This window comes from Lottia gigantea, assembly GCF_000327385.1.
Source record: "Lottia gigantea unplaced genomic scaffold LOTGIsca_73, whole genome shotgun sequence".
Taxonomy (NCBI): Eukaryota; Metazoa; Mollusca; class Gastropoda; family Lottiidae; genus Lottia; species Lottia gigantea.
This window is the reverse complement of record NW_008710453.1, coordinates 129,272-147,799: the sequence shown is the minus strand read 5'-3', so window position 1 is coordinate 147,799 and position 18,528 is coordinate 129,272. Positions and strand designations below refer to the sequence as shown.

Below are 18,528 nucleotides of genomic sequence, written 5' to 3'. Positions count from 1 at the left end.
CTCGATTAGATGTTCCAATTTTGCTCTCAATCATACGGTGTGGAAGCGGAATATGTCACATTCAAAATTTTCTCATTTATTCTCTTCTCCGCCATTTTGAATTCTGTCTAAACCTACCATTTTTGGCATACGTGGAACGCGTTCTGAACTCTGTTCCAACTTGTTTGTTTTATTGAACGTCCGATTGCTTTCATGAATCCTGAACGTGCAGAACTCAACAATCGAGCTACCCCAAGATGACTGAACAGTTTTAAGATTTGTCAACTACCATCCTGTGTGCAGAACTTGAAACATCTTGATCAACGTTAGGGTAAGAGATTTAGTTACGCTATCCACTTTGATTTCTCACAATTCAAAATATTTCATCCATTATTTTTGAATAGTCAACATGCAGAGGCTAATTGGTCACTGTGTTTTCTCGATTGTGCCATTATCGTTAATGTTTTATAACACATACCAACAAAAACATCGCTTAATTAGAATAATACTAAACATCAAAATCATCAAAATTCTCCCATCATCATAGTATGGTCACCCCCATCGTCACATGTATCCATATCATCGAAACCCTCTCATCATGAACATCACCCTATCATAAAAATCACTCCCATAATCAAAATCATCCCCATAATCAAAAGCATCCCTATCATCAAAATCATCTCCATCATCAAAAGCATAACCTTCGTCAAAATCATCCCCATCAATTGCATGGTTATTACCATTACACTATCATCATTACCACACTATTATCACGTTCACTTTTATAAATTGCAATGATAGTACATTGAATGTATTATAATAAATATAGTACCAATTAATATTAATATATTGTAGATAAAGAGAAATGATGGAGTTGTTTTCTATTGTCCTCGTCATTTTCTGTATATCACTGGTAAGATAGGGCTTACCTAACCCTAGACTTTGAGTTTTCTAGATGTAGCTTTTTCTCCAACACTGACCCATAAAACTGGCAAAACATTTAGACAGTTGCGGTCGAGGGGTCCATAGTCCAAAAAAGCCTTGATCTGAAAAGGATATTGAATAGGGTTAGAGAAGGAGAGAACCAGTGGGCATCGGGCTTGGAGACCTAATAAACACGTTGATCCGACGGAAGAGAGCTGCTAAGGACTTCATTCACTTAAAAACTTACAATCTAATGCAAAAGATTTCGCAGTCTGGGCTCCCATCGTTCTGTTTCACAAGGAAATTCATGTTATCAATAATTTTTACTTCAAATTTGTAAGGACAGTTCCGTTTTAACACGAAATTTCCAAACCTGCGATTTAATCAGATTGGATTTAAAGGGATTTACTGTAGGAGCAAATTATACTTCCGGTATGCTTTGATTTCTAGGTTTCACTTAACGGTGAAGTTCTTGATGATTTCATATTTGATGGTAAGTTTGTTTTACATGTATAACTTGAAGCAACGAGATCAATCGGACTTTTTGTTAACATAACCAAGTGTGCAACGATTTTCTATGTATTTTGTAATATGACTCCAAGCAAAGTAAAAACTGAACGTTAAGTCGAACACTTTTCAAATCCATTAAGACTGTTTGATGACGACACTAATCGAGGAGAGCCTTTACTGTGAAAGCATATTTTGCGATTGGTTACGTCATCACATATTTAAAGAACAAATCTTATAATCATTTTTCAATTTTTTTTTTGGTGATAAATCTGTTTTTTGTTATTTTCAAAGCTGGTGCATACTCCTCCCTAAGTTTGTCCTTAAACATGTTTCAGAACTAAGCTTTCTTATTCATTTTTAGTTGAACCACAGTGTGGTGATTCTCTAGTTGATAATAATCCTGTTGTAACAGTCAAGTCCGACTTTCCAATCAGTGTTGTGGCGTCTTGTGCCAATGGCGACGTAGGCTTCCTGTCTGTGAATGGCGCTGAGCATTTACTTCAAGGGACTTTCTTACAGAAGGGAGATTTTTGTCTCTTTACTGTAAGTTTTCAAATGCTGATTTACTAAAGGTTTTAGATTAAAAGCAGAACTATGTCCGGTGGGGCGTACGATGCGCAATTATCGATATAGTAGAAAATAGAAAAAGCGAATATACAAGGTACAGGTCCGTGCATGATTGGTCTCTTTTCTAACATATATCGCCAAACCACACCGTACATAGCATCGGACATCGTGTCTGGCCTTAAACGCTTAAGCAGTGTTTTTGTGATGTTTCAGAGACGTGGCAGCACTAACGTATATACAATAGAAATATCCATCAGATATGGTGTAGGCGGTAGTGAGGAACATATAACTCAAAAATCGATGATGTGTATTGTAACTTGCACATTTGATTTAAACGGAATGAAGGATTCTCAGGAACATTCTTTAACAAAAGGGTAGGTTGGTCTTATGGATATCGAGTGACTGAGAATGCAAGCAAGAACTTTCCGTTTTCATAACCTCAAAGCTACAGAAACTAACACCAAAATGTCTATATTGTTCATTGTACACATTTAATACAATCAATTTGCTCATCTTGTCTACTACTAAATAGGTTGACAATTGTGGGTAATCCCATTGTCTTGGAAAAATTGTCCTCATTGCACACGGCATGGTGTTACCCTGTCTCTGGAATAAACAGGTGGTGTTAACCTCATTTCGTTTCATATAAATCTAGCAGTGTTCAAAACCGTGCATAGTTAACAGTGGCGGCTCCGTCCTCCTAAGACTGGGGGTTCAAATAGTGGGCAGACTGTCAAGATTCAAAATACGGCGCTCTGATGCAAGGCTCCAAGGAATTATAAGAGGTTTCCTGAAAAAATATGGCATAAATGTATAAAAGTGATAGTTTAAAAAATGTAACGTAAAGTTGCAATTCAGTATTTTAGCACCAGTCGAATTAAGGGTAGATGCTGGACAGAATATAAAAGCCACTTTAACTTTAGATGTTTATGATGTTGGGGATAATTTGATAACTACGATGAGACGAGGGAGAAAGGTTTATCTTTCGGCTACTACTGACGGTTCAAGTAAGTAAAAAAACGACGATTCCACTTTTTATTTTCAATTAAAAACTTTAATTTCCGCCTAGTTGATAAATATTTTCACTTAGGTGGAAATTTGGTGATAATTCCTGTAATTTGAAATAAACATTAATTTTTGCATATGATATGCACGCTGCATATAGTCAGCAGATCAACATGACCTTATCAATATGTATCGAGCCTCTATCATCCAGTCCCTCTTTGTCTACGTACAGCTTCGACGAAAGATAACCCGGACAGGTTGCTAAAATTAAAATCTTTGCAATTGAAAACGTCTACAGTGGCTATTGAATCTGATTTCTTGTAAATCGACATCCATTTTGGTGATGATTGATTAAAATAATTCAGTTATGTCTTCGAATTTTGTTGCTCGAAAAATTGATCAAATCGAATATGCTTAATTGTAGTTATCTTCCTTAATGGAAGTTGAAAAACTCGAAACAGAAAATTCAAGAAAAGTCACAGACTATATCCTTGTCGCAAATGAAACTGCGTTTGGTTCTTACATATTATTTCTATGTAAGAACCTTACGTCGTTTCGTACGTCCTTGTCGTAGACGACTTCTTCGAAAAGTATGTCCATCGCTTTGCAAAATGAGTCTTATAATAAGTAACTATTCATTGTTATTTCCAGAATCGGAACTTGGTCTTCAACCGGTTTCTTGTTTCGCTGAAGGTGTGAATTCGAAAAAACGGTTTCAGTTTCTTCGAGCAGGGTAAGTTTTGATATTTTTTATTTTAATCCAATCGTTAATCATTTCCGCCAACAATTTTCTGATGTGTTCTATGAAATCGCAAGTTAACACCTGAGTTGCCGATAACGTATTGAAGAACACTTCTATCATTCGGCATTTCCCATAAAGCTAAATCTGTAAAGCTCGTAATGAATGGTGAATTTCGTTGCCTCTTATAGAGCGAGACTTTTTACCGCCGGTATTTAGCATTGATTTGTCAAGTGCATGAGAGTAATATTGCGACTTAAATATAGTCTGTAAATTGAGAGACTTTTGGAGAAAAGCCGGACACTTACGCATATACTGCTTTATTGTGACTTTGTTATCCAGTGATACATTTTATTTTCGGTTTGAATAAACATCTAACGAAAGATTTGTTTTTATAGGCTTTGTTTACAAACACTTGTAGTCCTGAACGACCAGCTTTTAATATTTTTAAATTACCAGTATCACGTGATCACGTGACAATACCATGATGTGTTGCAGAGCGTTAGGGTAACTTTCACAGTAGTTCGTTTCGGTACAATATATATCGGTTTCAATCGAGTGGTTCTTTAATAGGCCAATAAGAAAAAGGTATCCACCAAGGTTCTCGGATGGAAAACGTGGTACTAAAATGGAGTTGTCGAAAATATCTTGCCAATATCTTAGGTAATCCATTGGTGGTTGGTTTGTGTAGTTTTTCATTTTTTTCGGAGGACTGTTTAATTTTTGCAATCAAAAACACAATCGCAAGCATAACCTCAACTTTTCGGGCATTTTTTTATTATCAAATTGTATATTAACCAAACAAATACACAAAGCAGACATAAGCAATGAAAATGAAATGAAAAGATAACTCAAAGGTGAAGGTCAATAACTGAGACCACAGGGACGTTATGTGAAATAGACACAGGTACTTTACAAGACCACAATAACATATAATGACGTTGGATCTGCGCGACTAAATATTATATAATGGTGCATCATAAAATTTTTGTGATCAGTTGTCTCCCTTGATTGTTAATGATTATCAGATGAAAATGTCATCAATTACCCCCCTTGATATTTTAAAGTAGTAAATAAAGCCCCTGTTTTGTCTTTGTCCGTCTGTATCATTATGTGTGTGTTGTGTATGTTTAGCAGCAATGGCGAATGACCCGTCAGGTAGAGTACGCTTACTCTTCTAGACACCTGATAACACATTTCATTATGAAATACTTACTCATGATTGATATGAAAGAATTATTAGCTGCTAGGCCTATTTGGTATTGTTTTGGATTGCGGGCTTTGCGGTTAAGATAAATGAATTATTCGTATTTCAGATGTGGCGCCGGTATGATTTTTGATCAAACTGAAGGATTTGATACTACTGGTTTATCTACAAGAAGTCCTTACTTTAGATCATTTCAAATCAATGACGAGCAGTATCTCACTTTTGAATGTGTCTTTACTTTGTGCGCAAGTGCTTGCGATGGCGTAAGTAATCTTTTACGTAGTAAAATCATGATGTCAGTTATAATTCGCCTTCTATATTACGTTGACGGATTGCAGTCACACCATTTCGGTTGCCCGCCGTCTATCCACAATTGTGAAAAAGACTATAGTTTTCATCGCATATTGATGAAACTTGGTATGCTTACGTATGTTTATGAGATATGGGATGAGTACGATTAAAACGAATTTTCCATGAATAGGTTTTGATTTAATGCCTTGATTTCGCGAAAAAAAGCTTGTGAATGCTGCCTTGACTTACATTTAATGTGGAACGATTTGTTCAGTAATATATAATACACGACATAGCATTTTCTTTAGAAGCATGGACAACTGAATGCTGATAGATAAAACGTTTTAATGGAAAATTTAAGAAGCATAGTTCTATACCAACTGCAATGACTCGATCGCCAATGATTCTTGATTGCGTGATTCAATACAATGGGGAAAATTACAAAATAGAATACAAACTTGAAAACGTATAGTATTGATCGAATTTATCCGACTGTTTCTTCTCTTTCAGAATTCATGTGGAAAGGGGAGATCTAAACGAAGTTCAGGTCAGTAACTTGTTTACTCTTTTTCAACTCATTAACAGGGTAGCATAGAGCAAAACAGTATCCTCTGATTGCCTAACTAATCTGGTTACGGCCCTTGTCTGAGATCCATTCGAAACTGCAAATTGGAAATAAAGAACACGTGTTATCCCTAGAGCAGCGTATGTACCAGACCATTAACCTTAAAAGAGCAGAAACGTTGAACATAAAAATACGTTTCACACTTTACTTCAAAGGGACAGTTGTGACATTCTGGGGGGTTGATCTTAGACTTGGATATATAGAAATAGTCTTCAGAAGTACTAGACATGTACGGAAATCGCATGATTCCTTTAAAAATACTTCAAATTAGGAATTTTACGTACTATTTCCGTAAATGTCTTTTCTATTAATCAGAGTATCTAAAAATCTTCAAACGCGCATATTTCCAGACAACCATGGCTCAAATTTCGACGGTGAGCTGTGGACAATATTACTGATTGGCTTGGTTAAAAAATTCCTGTTCCTGAGACTAAAGCATGACTGGCAAGAAAACAATGAAGCATCTGTCCCTTTAATGATATGGATATCTCAATTTTAGATAGTTTCCTATTTTCCCTATTTTACATTTGCCTCATTGCATAGTCTACATGGCGTTACTTATTATTAGCCGAAATAGGACGTCAAGCTTATTTTTATTCTATTTGTAGGTTTATTTCCATTAATAGCAAAATCCAGACCCATTGCTTATGAAAACGTAATAAAAACATTGAATTAAACAATTTCATTTTTACATTTATTTCTAATAAATGCAGTTTATTGACCCTTCTGAAAAGCACCACTCTAAAATGAATATCCGGTCAGAAAAAAGGCTTTCTAGCCATTTTATGTGTATCCGGGACACCTTTACATTCTATTTGGGACATTCCAATTCTTCATCCGATGCCTGTGGTTCCATTTGTTCGAAAAGAGCTACTACTCTTCAGTAAGGTTTACTTATTCACAGTATCTTGAATTCGACACAAAAGTCCGCTAAACGGAATACTTAATCTGAATATTTACTAAGAAAACTTGGTGTAGGGGCCAAGCTAGGGTAGGGGCCAATCTAGGGTAGAGAGCCAAGCTAGGGTAGGGGCCAATCTAGGGTAGGGAGCCAAACTAGGGTAGTGGTCAAAATGTTTGGAAGAGAGTCTTTGTTTAGCCATTGAGAGCCCATTAATTCGGACTACAGAAAGGCTCCTGCTCATTTGTAGACAAATGCCATATTTGAAACATACATATAAGTATTGGTATATGAGATATTGAACCCTCTCTAGTGTACAGTTTGATATTTGTTTAATTTGTATAATTGCAGTTGGTATGATCGTTATTTCTAATATTTCCCTTATTAGTACAGAATTATCATTATGATACCAATAATAATTGTCCTATTGTCTCTTATACTGTAGTATCTAAATATGATTTTGTTCTGGACGTCATACTCTTACTCAGCGATATTTCTCGTTTTTCCTTCGATATTCTTACATATCTTTATATACTTTGACATTCAGACAGCATTGTAAGGTATTTTTTTTTTTTGAAAAATTATCACTTTTACAGTTTAACATGTCGTATTATAAAAGTGATATTTGTGTATGGAATACTATTAGTTGTTTTGGTTGTTCATATAGTTTATTGTCTGTAATAATTTTTGTAGAATATTCTTTGTATACTGTTTTTATTTTAGCAACGCAAAGAAATTCTAAGCTTGACAGTACTATTTTGAGGCTATTTCAGTTTTCAGAAAAATTATGAAAAAAATTTGTGGTTCTAGCAAATTCACTAAAACTAAGCGTTTGAGGACGCCACTAATCGAAAAATAAGCTTTATTACATAAGGCCTTCACGATTAGTGACGTCACAAAACTCGCAATTTTAGTGGTATTGCAGTAACCGCAGACGACTGATTGAAAATTTGAATGGTGCATATTGACGCAATTAGTGTCCCGATACACGTTAAAAATTCAGAAACCTCTTAACAATGTCTTTACGTAATCGGAACACATTATATACAATATACATTTAGAATTACTAGATTACGATCAAAACTCAAGTACAAAATTCTTGTCGTGAAATTAGGATTAGAACCTGAAATACAAAAGAAATGATGTTAAATTACGATTAATATTCTAAATACGAAACACGTATTGTTAAAATACCACTTATACTTTACATACAAAAGACGTATTGTTAGATTGGGATCAAAACTTGAAATACAAAGATGTGTTATTAGATTAGGAACAATGCAAACAAGTGGTTGCCTAGCAAGATACGCCCACTTTCCTTCTACATTTTTAGTATATTATACATTATAATGTGGGCGTATAAAAACTTGTAGGACAAGGATCAAACCATGAAATACAAAAGACGTGTTGTTGTATACAACCAAAACATGAAATACAAAAGACGTGTTATTAGTTTAGGACCAACACAAAAGTCAGCTATATACAGCTATCCATATTCTGTATCACTTTCGGAATCAAAAACCAATGTTTAGTTGCACTTGCAATCAAAGCACTAGATGGACTCACTCCACTAAAACATTTTAAGGAATGTAATCCAGGCTATTTCATTGTCTTTAAGATTTGGTGAGATGATGAGAGACCTAAAGGCGGAAGGCTAAAAATAGTCGTTTGGTGAACTGCCAAACTCAAGCGGATGAGTATAACCGGTAGTAGTCTACTTTCAATTTTAGTAGCTCAAAATTTTCATAGTCATCATATATTGAATTTTTTACGAGACATTGAGAATTGGTCAAGCTTTCAACGAGATTTCTGGAAAAAAGTTGTAGAAGGTTGGATTTCGTGTTTTAACATGGGAAGAGATGGCAAATGAATTAGTGGAGTCCAGATAGTCAAAACTTCGACGACCGTCTCCCTTTAATTGCGTTATAATTAGTAATTATTGTTGGTGTCTGTTTTTTTGGCAATCTCAACAACTAAATTGAACCACTTGAATACCTCCTCTTTACTTTAATATATATCATGAACACTGTACATTACCAACACCTTCTTGTCCATAGCTCGTGAATAGTCTACAACTTACAGTGGTTTATCATTTTATCATTATAGTTTAGATATTATTTTTAGAAACACACATGTGTATAGTTGTATTTGTGTTAAATAGAATGGTTATAGTTATGATATAACAATACTGGAATAACTTAAATCAAGGTCAGTATAACACCGATATAACCTTATCAATTTACACAACGGAAGATAATAATAATGAAAAATATTTAACATATTAACACGAATATTGCTACAGGAAGTCATAATTAGAACTGAAATGAAATAAGTTGAGTTTTACGTCCTACTTTTCTACACCTGATTGTGAAGGAGGCAAGTCATAATGAGAGTACGATGCGTACAAGGTCTAAAAGGCTTCGCTAGGCCTTCTGATTGTATAAAACTTCGGACACCATGGAGACGCCGCCTATGCAATATCAAATACAGTGGTGGGCCTCTTAAGCACCAAGTTACACAGGGTCTCTGACTGTATCTCTGGCTATATTCGCTACATATACAAACTTCCGTGACACGAGAAGAGTGTCTAATGATGTCAAGGCATTATATTCAGTTCGTAAAAGTTTTACATAGTGTAGATGAAACCTATTTGACAACAGGTAAATATTTTAGAAAAAGAATTTAAGAGTCGCTGAGTCAGTCAGACATATTCCATTCGTTATCAGAATAGACAAAGATGTTACTGTAATAAGTTAACCGACTTAGCATCTTGTATATATAAAGAATACCGCCTACTTATAAACACACTTGTAATTTTTTATCAGTGTTAAATAGCTGACTGAATCAGAATGCCAGATTCCTGGCAAACTAACCTATTGTTTACTTCCATAAATCAAAGAAATTGCATCGTCACGTTCTATCGCTATGAATCGCACTTCCCCTAACATCATCTGAGAATGCACGATTCAGTTTCAACATCCATCCCTTGAGTCAGCCGACCATTATATTTGTCACTTAAAGGGAGTGTAAAGCGGTTTCTTACTATTTTATGTATCAGGAATACCGATTTGCACCACTCAAATTTTCAATCAAACGTTGTGTTTCCCGCATGTCCGCTTAAACTGTTTGAAGGCGTCACTAATCGCGAAATATTTTTGCTGTATTTGTTACCTCTCTGTGAAATATAAGAAATACGAGATGGTACATAGCATTCGTTACACAGGCATCTGTTTCTATTAATAGTCGACTCTCTCTATAATAGTATATCTATCAATAGTCGACTCTCTCTATAATAGTATATCTATCAATAGTCGACTCTCCCTATAATAGTATATCTATCAATAGTCGACTCTCTCTATAATAGTATATCTATCAATAGTCGACTCTCTCTATAATAGTGTATATATAAGAAGGTTGCTAACGCTCGTCACGACCATCTCCGCTTCAGACGATTTTCTACCATTTACCGTAATGCAACGTTATCCCAACCTTATATGAATCGTTTCATTGAATAGTTTCCCTTCACACAAGACCTATTTTATATCTCCCTCAGTGTTCCCCTTCATACTAATCTAACTATTGTTCAATAAAAATACTAAAAAAATTTACACCCATCGTTTCAAAGTTATCTATTTTGTAAAGAAAATGATGCTGTAAAATTACTGTGTTGCTATTTTCATAACTTATATATTTGTAAAGGATGGAAATCACCAATATAACTACTTTTTTCTTAGTAACTAAAAAAATAGTCAATAACCATGCTTTTACTTTCACTTTGGTTTTTACTCGACAGGTAATTATAGCTGACCAATCGTATTGACCGAAATATATTTACTGCCAAATCAACCGGAAGTAGATACATTGAAACGATGGGTGTAAATTTTTTTAGTATTTTTATTGAACAATAGTTAGATTAGTATGAAGGGGAAGACTGATGGAGATATAAAATAGGTCTTGTGTGAAGGGAAAATATTCAATGAAACGATTCATATAAGGTTGGTATAATGTTTCATTACGATAAATGGTAGAAAATCGTCTGAAACCGAGGTGGTCGTGACGAGCGTTAGCCACCTTCTCATATATATACTATTATAGAGAGAGTCGACTATTGATAGATATACTATTATAGAGAGAGTCGACTATTGATAGAAACAGATGCCTGTGATTCGTTACTTCAAATTTTGCTCGAAAGTCGTGTTTTCTATTAGAGAACTCGGGTTGCTAAAATTATTTCAGTTCACGGCATACGACGTCATATTGGGCAACCAATCAGAATTATAAAATGGAAACACGTGATATAATTATGCATATAAAGTATATGTCTCTCTAGAGCGCATGCGATTGTACTAATTTTTTTAATGTTTCCGAATAGAATCAAGTGGTAATTACAACTTCCTAGTAGGAAACTTCCCACTTGCCAGAGGTAACAAATACAGCATTTATCACAATATATTATATAAGGCCCTTCGCGATTAATGACGTCATCAAACATTTAGTTGTAAACATTATTTGAATAGTATTTTCATCAGTTTCCTCCCTTGAACTGCATAATTTGAGAAGTCTTGTCACTATATTTGTGCTTTTTACCTTCATATTAATATTGCATATAGAGCAGAAATGGCTGATGTGTCTCTGTAAAGGTCGGCAGTTTTAATAGCCATATCATACACCTTATTATCTCTGTTACTCATTATTATTAATTAATCACGTGTGTGATTCATGTCGAAAAAACTTATTAATCTTAAAGGGATAACGTCAATAACGTTGATTTAGCTCAAATACAGTTATCCAAAGCATGTTTCCGAAATTTCAAAATTTAGGTCTCTTACAATCCAACACAATGATCTGCTAAATTATGATTTGGGGTGGGTTGAAGCATCTTGCGAGCGGATGGAAACGAAGAGTAAAATAAACATAAACTTTAATAAATTAGATAATTATATGGATATATACTTCTGGAATAAGGATTATAAACTTAATGATGAGCCATTAGTAAGATAAGCACAGACGATTGGACAATATAAAGTAAATAATCTGATGCTCGGCATCGGTGATGCACCACAATATCGTCAAGAGGCTTATTAGGTCAATATTGTTACGTGATCCAAACTGATATAGACCCTTTTGCAGTTTTTACAAATAGTATAAAATGTCAAAACAGTGATTCAACTACCATATGGAATGGTTGAACCAGGTCCACGGGCCAACACCCTTTAGGGTGGTCTCACCCAGGGAGAAAAAACATAAGAAATTTTGAGGGAAGGGGCTCCAACCCACATAAGTACATGGGCATTTATTTGAACCACAGATATCATGGTTAAAGGTGTATTCCGCTTTTGAAACCTTTAGAATACGTTACAGAGATATTTCGCTAAAATTAGGCGTTTATTTTATTTAAATCCGTACAGCCCTCACAAAACATAACGAACTTAAATGTGAGCAAAAAAAAAATTCTACCTAAAACAAAGCAGAATGTCCCTCAAATAACTGTAAGCATAAATGTCAGTATCCCCTTGAGACGCTATTTTTAGCCGTGTGAGAACAGGGCATTTTATTCGCAAACCACTATATGTATATCTAAAATTTATTACTCTATGAGCTGGTCAAGCAAAGATTTAGATTATCGTGAATGAAGGTCTGCTGGTTAACATAATACTTTAAATTGCTTATTTTGTATTTTTTAGATCCTGATTTCCATCATGATGTTAAGACTGGTGATAGTGATGATGGTTGTTGTACCACAAATTACTCATACAGCCGATCCTATAGTTAACACAAAATTGGGAAATATAAAAGGAAGCCAAAGAAAGGTAACATTTGATGGCAAAGACACACTTATAACGCAGTTTCTTGGAATACCATTTGCAGAGCCGCCAGTGGGTGAACTGAGATTTCAAAAACCGGTGCCACATGCAAAGTTCACTAGCACGTATGACGCCACGGAATATGGTTTACCGTGTTCTCAAAAAATTTTCAGGAGTAAATTATCCCTTATGAAGAATGTAAATAAAACTGGAGAAGATTGCTTACATCTTAATATTTTTGTTCCTAAAATTGTTGGCAACGAGAAATATCCTGTCATGCTTTTTATTTATGGTGGTTCTTTTATCCACGGTGCATCTTTAGCGTATGATGGTGGAATCCTGGCATCCTACGGGGATGTTATAGTTGTAACCATCAACTATAGATTAGGGCCTTTTGGATTTTTGTCCACTGGAGATGAAGAGCTACCAGGTAATGCAGGTCTTTGGGATCAACATCTAGCTATTAAATGGGTAAAAGACAATATTGCTTCTTTTGGTGGCGATGACTCTAGGATAACAGTGTTTGGTGAATCTGCTGGCGGTTCCAGTGTTTCATTCCAAACTCTATATCCGGGAAACAAGGGACTTTTTCAAAATGCAATAGCCGAGAGTGGTGCAGCAAGTGCTTTTTGGGCAACTGTTCCAGCTTCAGATGCATTCGACAATGCTAAAAAATTCGCAGAAAAATTTGATTGTGATACTTCTAACTCTCAAACGATTGTAAGATGTTTACAAGGTGTCAAAAATGACACCAAAATAGCTGAGGTAGCAATACACTCTTTAGGTATAAGATGGACTCCTGTTTTGGATGATAAATTTATCAGTTCCAAAACAGTAGCATCATTAAAAACAAATAATGCCCAAAACGTGTTTCAAGACTACAATATGATCATTGGATCGAACGGGTTTGATGGTCACTTTTTTATGGTCAATACTTATGTTTTTAACACAGAACACATTAAACGATCACCAACGTCTATGTTCCCGGAAATATTTAGATCGTTTCTTAAAACTCAGATAAAACCATATGCTGCAGATGCAAAATCTCTCAATGACGCAGTGGATGGAGCTTTTTTCGCCTATACAAACGCAGAAAATCCCAATGACATGACCTACAATCTTAAAAAGGCTTGTGATTTTATTACTGACAGTTTATTCTTTATACCAGCACTACAAGACACGATGAATCATGCTTTAAACAACACTAAAACCAGAACCTATCAATATGAATTTAATCATCAATACCCTTGGAAACCACCTGGAAGCGAATGGCTCCAAGGAGCTACCCACGCTGGAGAATTACCTTACATCTTTGGATTTCCTTCATCGCTTTCAGTTGTAACACCTCAAATTGCAGCAGTTGGTCAACCATTTTCAAAAGTCGTCATGGATTATTGGACCAATTTTGCTAAAACGGGGTACGTAAATAGTATTTTGTTTTAATAACATTAAAATATTTCAAAAATTATATCAAGAAAAGAATCACAATCTGATTCCATGCTGGAGGAAACTATAACAGTCGTTTTGACCGATCTTATATTTTATAAGAGGATTTTTCAGTTACAGATCTAAACTCTTGCCGTCTGAACTTCTAATGCAAGTTTACATGTTGTCATAATTGGACGTCTCTGTTGAAAAGTTCTATGGTCCGCATCACGAGATTATTGACAAATGTGAAAAATTTGTGTCCTTAATGATTTCAAATTTACTCAGCAACACAGCAACATTAGATATTTAGTTAAAATGGTCTCAGAATTTTGATGGGTCCAAATAAAATTGTTCTTGTCGACTGCATCCAATCTGTGCTATTGTCACTTGACTTTGATTTTAGGTAGAATGTGTGAATTTGTCTTTTTCAGAGATCCTAACAAACCGAGACCAGTACCAGGTATATGGAAGGAATTCACCAATAAAAATCGTGATTATCTTTACTTTCCTCAAACTGAATCTCCTGAACATAAACATCACCTCAATGGACGTAGAGCGGAGTTTTTCTTGACGTATCTCCCTAAACTCTTACAATCTGACAAGACAACTACCGATTGCTCATCATCAGCTATTGGCCTTACAATAGGAATCATAAATATCAGTATTATTTTAATCTCGGTTTTGCTTAGATTTATTGAATGAACAACATGTTTCTTTAACTTTGATGTCATATAAATGAATCGATGGTAATTTATTCTGATCTTCTGGTTTTGTTGATTTCAGCGATATAGGATGCAACATTCATGGCAAATTATCGGAAAATCTAGAAAGCTCATTTTCAAAACGTACTTTTAACAGCTTGGTTATTACAGCTTCTGGATTTTAACCTTTTGTTAATACTGTAAACACATAACCTTATCTTGTGTCCAGATAGTTTTGTTTGATTTGGATCAATCGCGTGGGCAGGATGGTTTGTATACGTCAAATAGTCGGATATAAAAGAGATAACGAGATAAAAAAAAATTCAGGCTTGTTGTCCTTTATGAAATATAACATTTTATTTTGAAACATCAATATATTTTACTCAAATGCAATACAAAGTTAACTGTCTGTGCCTTGACTGATGCCAACAGGTAGTCTCTACATTTAAAAATGCCAACAAGTTGCGCATTAAAAGATGGCAGCAGTCGGGTGAAATTGGTATTGACAGATGCCAACAGTCGGTTGGTCTTTGCCTTTACTGATGCCACCTGTCGAGTTTTATCTGCATTTGGTCCGTGCATTGAAAGATGCGAACAGATGGTCTGTGCGAATGCTCTCTGCCAACAATCGGGTGATTTGTGCATTGAATGATTCTAACAGCCTGATAGTCTCCGCATTCATAGATGCCAACGGTCGACTAGTCTCTGCATTGTCAGTCGAAAACTTCGTCTGTGGATGTAGTAATTTATTTCGTTGAATCTGACTCGACAGCATCAATACTAATTTTGTTGAAATCTTGAAACATGGGGAAAAATCCCCGCTCTCCTCACCCTAAGATGCCCATACTGTGATCCCGTGACAAACATATCACTAATATTGATAACAAATAGTTAGGTTGTCATCATACAACGAAGATAAGACGCCGTCATAAATTTTAAGCTTTGATATATCACTCAGGAGAAACAACCAAGGCAGGTAGGTTCAGTATTATGATTTCCTCTGTATATTGAACGATTTATTTTCATCTATTTGATTTCAGCAAATTTCTTTTAGTAAAAGGAATCATGATGCTAACCCGTTATACCGTCCATAAGGCCAAAGTTCTGTATTGTAACTTATATACCTACGAATGCTTTAAGATAAGTAAGAACAGCCCTGTTTCTTAGTGATGTTCTACCTATATCTGCATCGCTTCAAATTTGTTGCTTGGAATATCTGTAGTTAACTTGTGACAAAATGTTGATAAAAACCACTTTTAAAACGGAGTGCCCTGAGTTCAAAACTCAAGGACTCTTACATTACTGAAAAGCGGGCAAAACGTTCTTATATAAAGGGTAGAAAATATTAGTTATCTGGATTCAATTTTTAAGGTTCCGATAACCATCATGATGTTAAGACTGGTGATAGTGATGATGGTGGTTGTACCACAAATTACTTATACAGCCGATCCTATAGTTAACACAAAATTGGGAAATATAAAAGGAAGCCAAAGAACAGTAACATTTGATGGCAAAGTCACAGTTATAACGCAGTTTCTTGGAATACCATTTGCAGAGCCGCCAGTGGGTGAGCTGAGATTTCAAAAACCGGTGCCACATGCAAAGTTTACTAGCACGTATGACGCCACGGAATATGGTTTACCGTGTTCTCAGGGAACTTTAAGTAGTGATAAATTAACCCTCACGAAGAATTTAAATAAAACTGGAGAAGATTGCTTGCATCTTAATATTTTTGTTCCTAAAATTGTTGGCAACGAGAAAAATCCTGTCATGCTTTTTATTTATGGTGGTTCTTTTATCCACGGTGCATCTTTAGCGTATGATGGTGGAATCCTGGCTTCGTACGGGGATGTTATAGTTGTAACCATCAACTATAGATTAGGACCTTTTGGATTTTTGTCCACTGGAGATAAAGAGCTACCAGGTAATGCAGGTCTTTGGGATCAACATCTAGCTATCAAATGGGTAAAAGACAATATTGCTTCTTTTGGTGGCGATGACTCAAGAATAACAGTGTTTGGTGAATCTGCTGGAGGTTCCAGTGTTTCATTCCAAACTCTGTATCCGGGAAACAAGGGACTTTTTCATAACGCCATAGCCGAGAGTGGTGCAGCAAGTGCTTTTTGGGCAACTGTTCCAGCTTCAGATGCATTTGACAATGCTAAAAAATTCGCAGAAAAATTTGATTGTGATACTTCTAACTCTCAAACGATTGTAAAATGTTTACAAGGTGTCAAAAATGACACCAAAATAGCTGAAGTATCAATACAGTCTTTAGATGTAAAATGGACCCCTGTCCTGGATGACAAATTTATCAGTTCCAAAACAGTAGCATCATTAAAAACAAATAATGCCCAAAACATGTTTCAAGACTACAATATGATTATTGGATCGAACGGCTTTGATGGTCATTTGTTTATGATCACACTTTATGCCCTTGTCACAGAACACATTAAACGATCACCAACGTCTATGTTCCCGGAAATATTTAGATCGTTTCTTAAAACTCAGATAAAACCATATGCTGCAGATGCAAAATCTCTCAATGACGCAGTGGATGGAGCTTTTTTCGCCTATACAAACGCAGAAAATCCCAATGACATGAACTACAATCTTAAAAAGGCTTGTGATTTTATTACTGACAGTTTATTCTTTATACCAGCACTACAAGACACGATGAATCATGCTTTAAACAACACTAAAACCAGAACCTATCAATATGAATTTAATCATCAATACCCTTGGAAACCACCTGGAAGCGAATGGCTCCAAGGAGCTACCCACGCTGGAGAAATACCGTACGTCTTTGGATTTCCTTCATCAATATCAATTGTAACACCTCAAATTGCCAAAGTTGGTCAACCATTTTCAAAAGTCGTCATGGATTATTGGACTAACTTTGCTAAAAAAGGGTAAGCATATTGTGTGTTTTTACTTGCTATTATTCTGCTCCTGGTTGTGCGATATGAAGACGGTCAACGTTATTCTGTGGGTAATGAGGCGCAATTTGGCAGTACGATGGCATAAACTTAAGATTTTTCGCGAAGGCACACAGTCCATAGAAAAGGTGATCCTTATTTATTGCCTCATAAGATGTTTTTTCATGCGACTTACAACATTAACTGCAGAAAATACTATGCATTATGAGATTGAATCTTGGAACTTTAGTTTAGCAAACGTTTAACTCCCATAATATAATAGCATACTAGTAAATGACACTAACAATGTTTCATTTCAGAGATCCTAACAATCCAAGAACAGTACCAGGTATATGGAAGGAATTCACCAATAAAAATCGTGATTATCTTTACTTTCCTCAAACTGGATCTCCTGAACATAAACATCACCTCAATGGACGTAGAGCAGATTTTTTCTTGACGTATCTCCCCAAACTGTTACAATCTGACAACTTGACAGTTCTAACTACTGACTGTTCGTCTTCTGCTAATGTTCTGTCTACAAGAGTCATACATATTTGGATTATTTTTATCTTGTTTTTTCTTACATTTATGAAATAAATCATCTTTCATTTCAAATTACTTAATGATTTCTAATATGATGTCAAGATAATTGATATTGATGATGATGATGGATGATGATGATGATGATGATGATGATATGGTGATGATTATTATGATGATGATGATAATATGATGATGGTGGTGGGTGTACCAAATCTAATTAACAATCGATCACAATTTCGTGTCGTTATTATTGTTTTCGGGTTGCGTACTGTTGACGTTCATTTCAACCAATCACAGCGCGTCATGTAGTATCCGTATCCTCATAACGAGGATAAAGATTAGGGCAATCTCAGATATATCGCGCCCTCGCCCCCTCTCGGACG

At 35.4% G+C, this 18,528-nt stretch overlaps 3 protein-coding genes across 3 annotated transcripts; all 3 read left to right on the top strand.

Annotated features, from left to right (window-relative positions):
- Positions 1–847: 847 nt before the first annotated feature.
- Positions 848–6,523, top strand: LOTGIDRAFT_168173 (hypothetical protein; the record flags this gene model as incomplete). Its single annotated transcript, XM_009066058.1, has 9 exons — positions 848–892; positions 1,354–1,396; positions 1,775–1,956; positions 2,194–2,354; positions 2,839–2,987; positions 3,637–3,718; positions 5,041–5,194; positions 5,733–5,769; positions 6,456–6,523. The coding sequence occupies 9 exons, from the start codon at positions 848–850 to the stop codon at positions 6,521–6,523; spliced, it is 921 nt and encodes a 306-aa protein (XP_009064306.1).
- Positions 6,524–12,585: 6,062 nt separating this feature from the next.
- LOTGIDRAFT_85685 (hypothetical protein) lies at positions 12,586–13,287 on the top strand (the record flags this gene model as incomplete). The annotated part of the gene is made up of 1 exon (XM_009066057.1): positions 12,586–13,287. A coding segment is annotated over one exon (702 nt), but the record flags the coding sequence as incomplete, so codon positions are not given.
- Positions 13,288–16,067: 2,780 nt separating this feature from the next.
- On the top strand, positions 16,068–18,199 carry LOTGIDRAFT_168171 (hypothetical protein; the record flags this gene model as incomplete). Its single annotated transcript, XM_009066056.1, has 2 exons — positions 16,068–17,593; positions 17,920–18,199. 2 exons carry the CDS (start codon positions 16,068–16,070, stop codon positions 18,197–18,199), a joined length of 1,806 nt encoding a protein of 601 aa, XP_009064304.1.
- Positions 18,200–18,528: the final 329 nt, after the last annotated feature.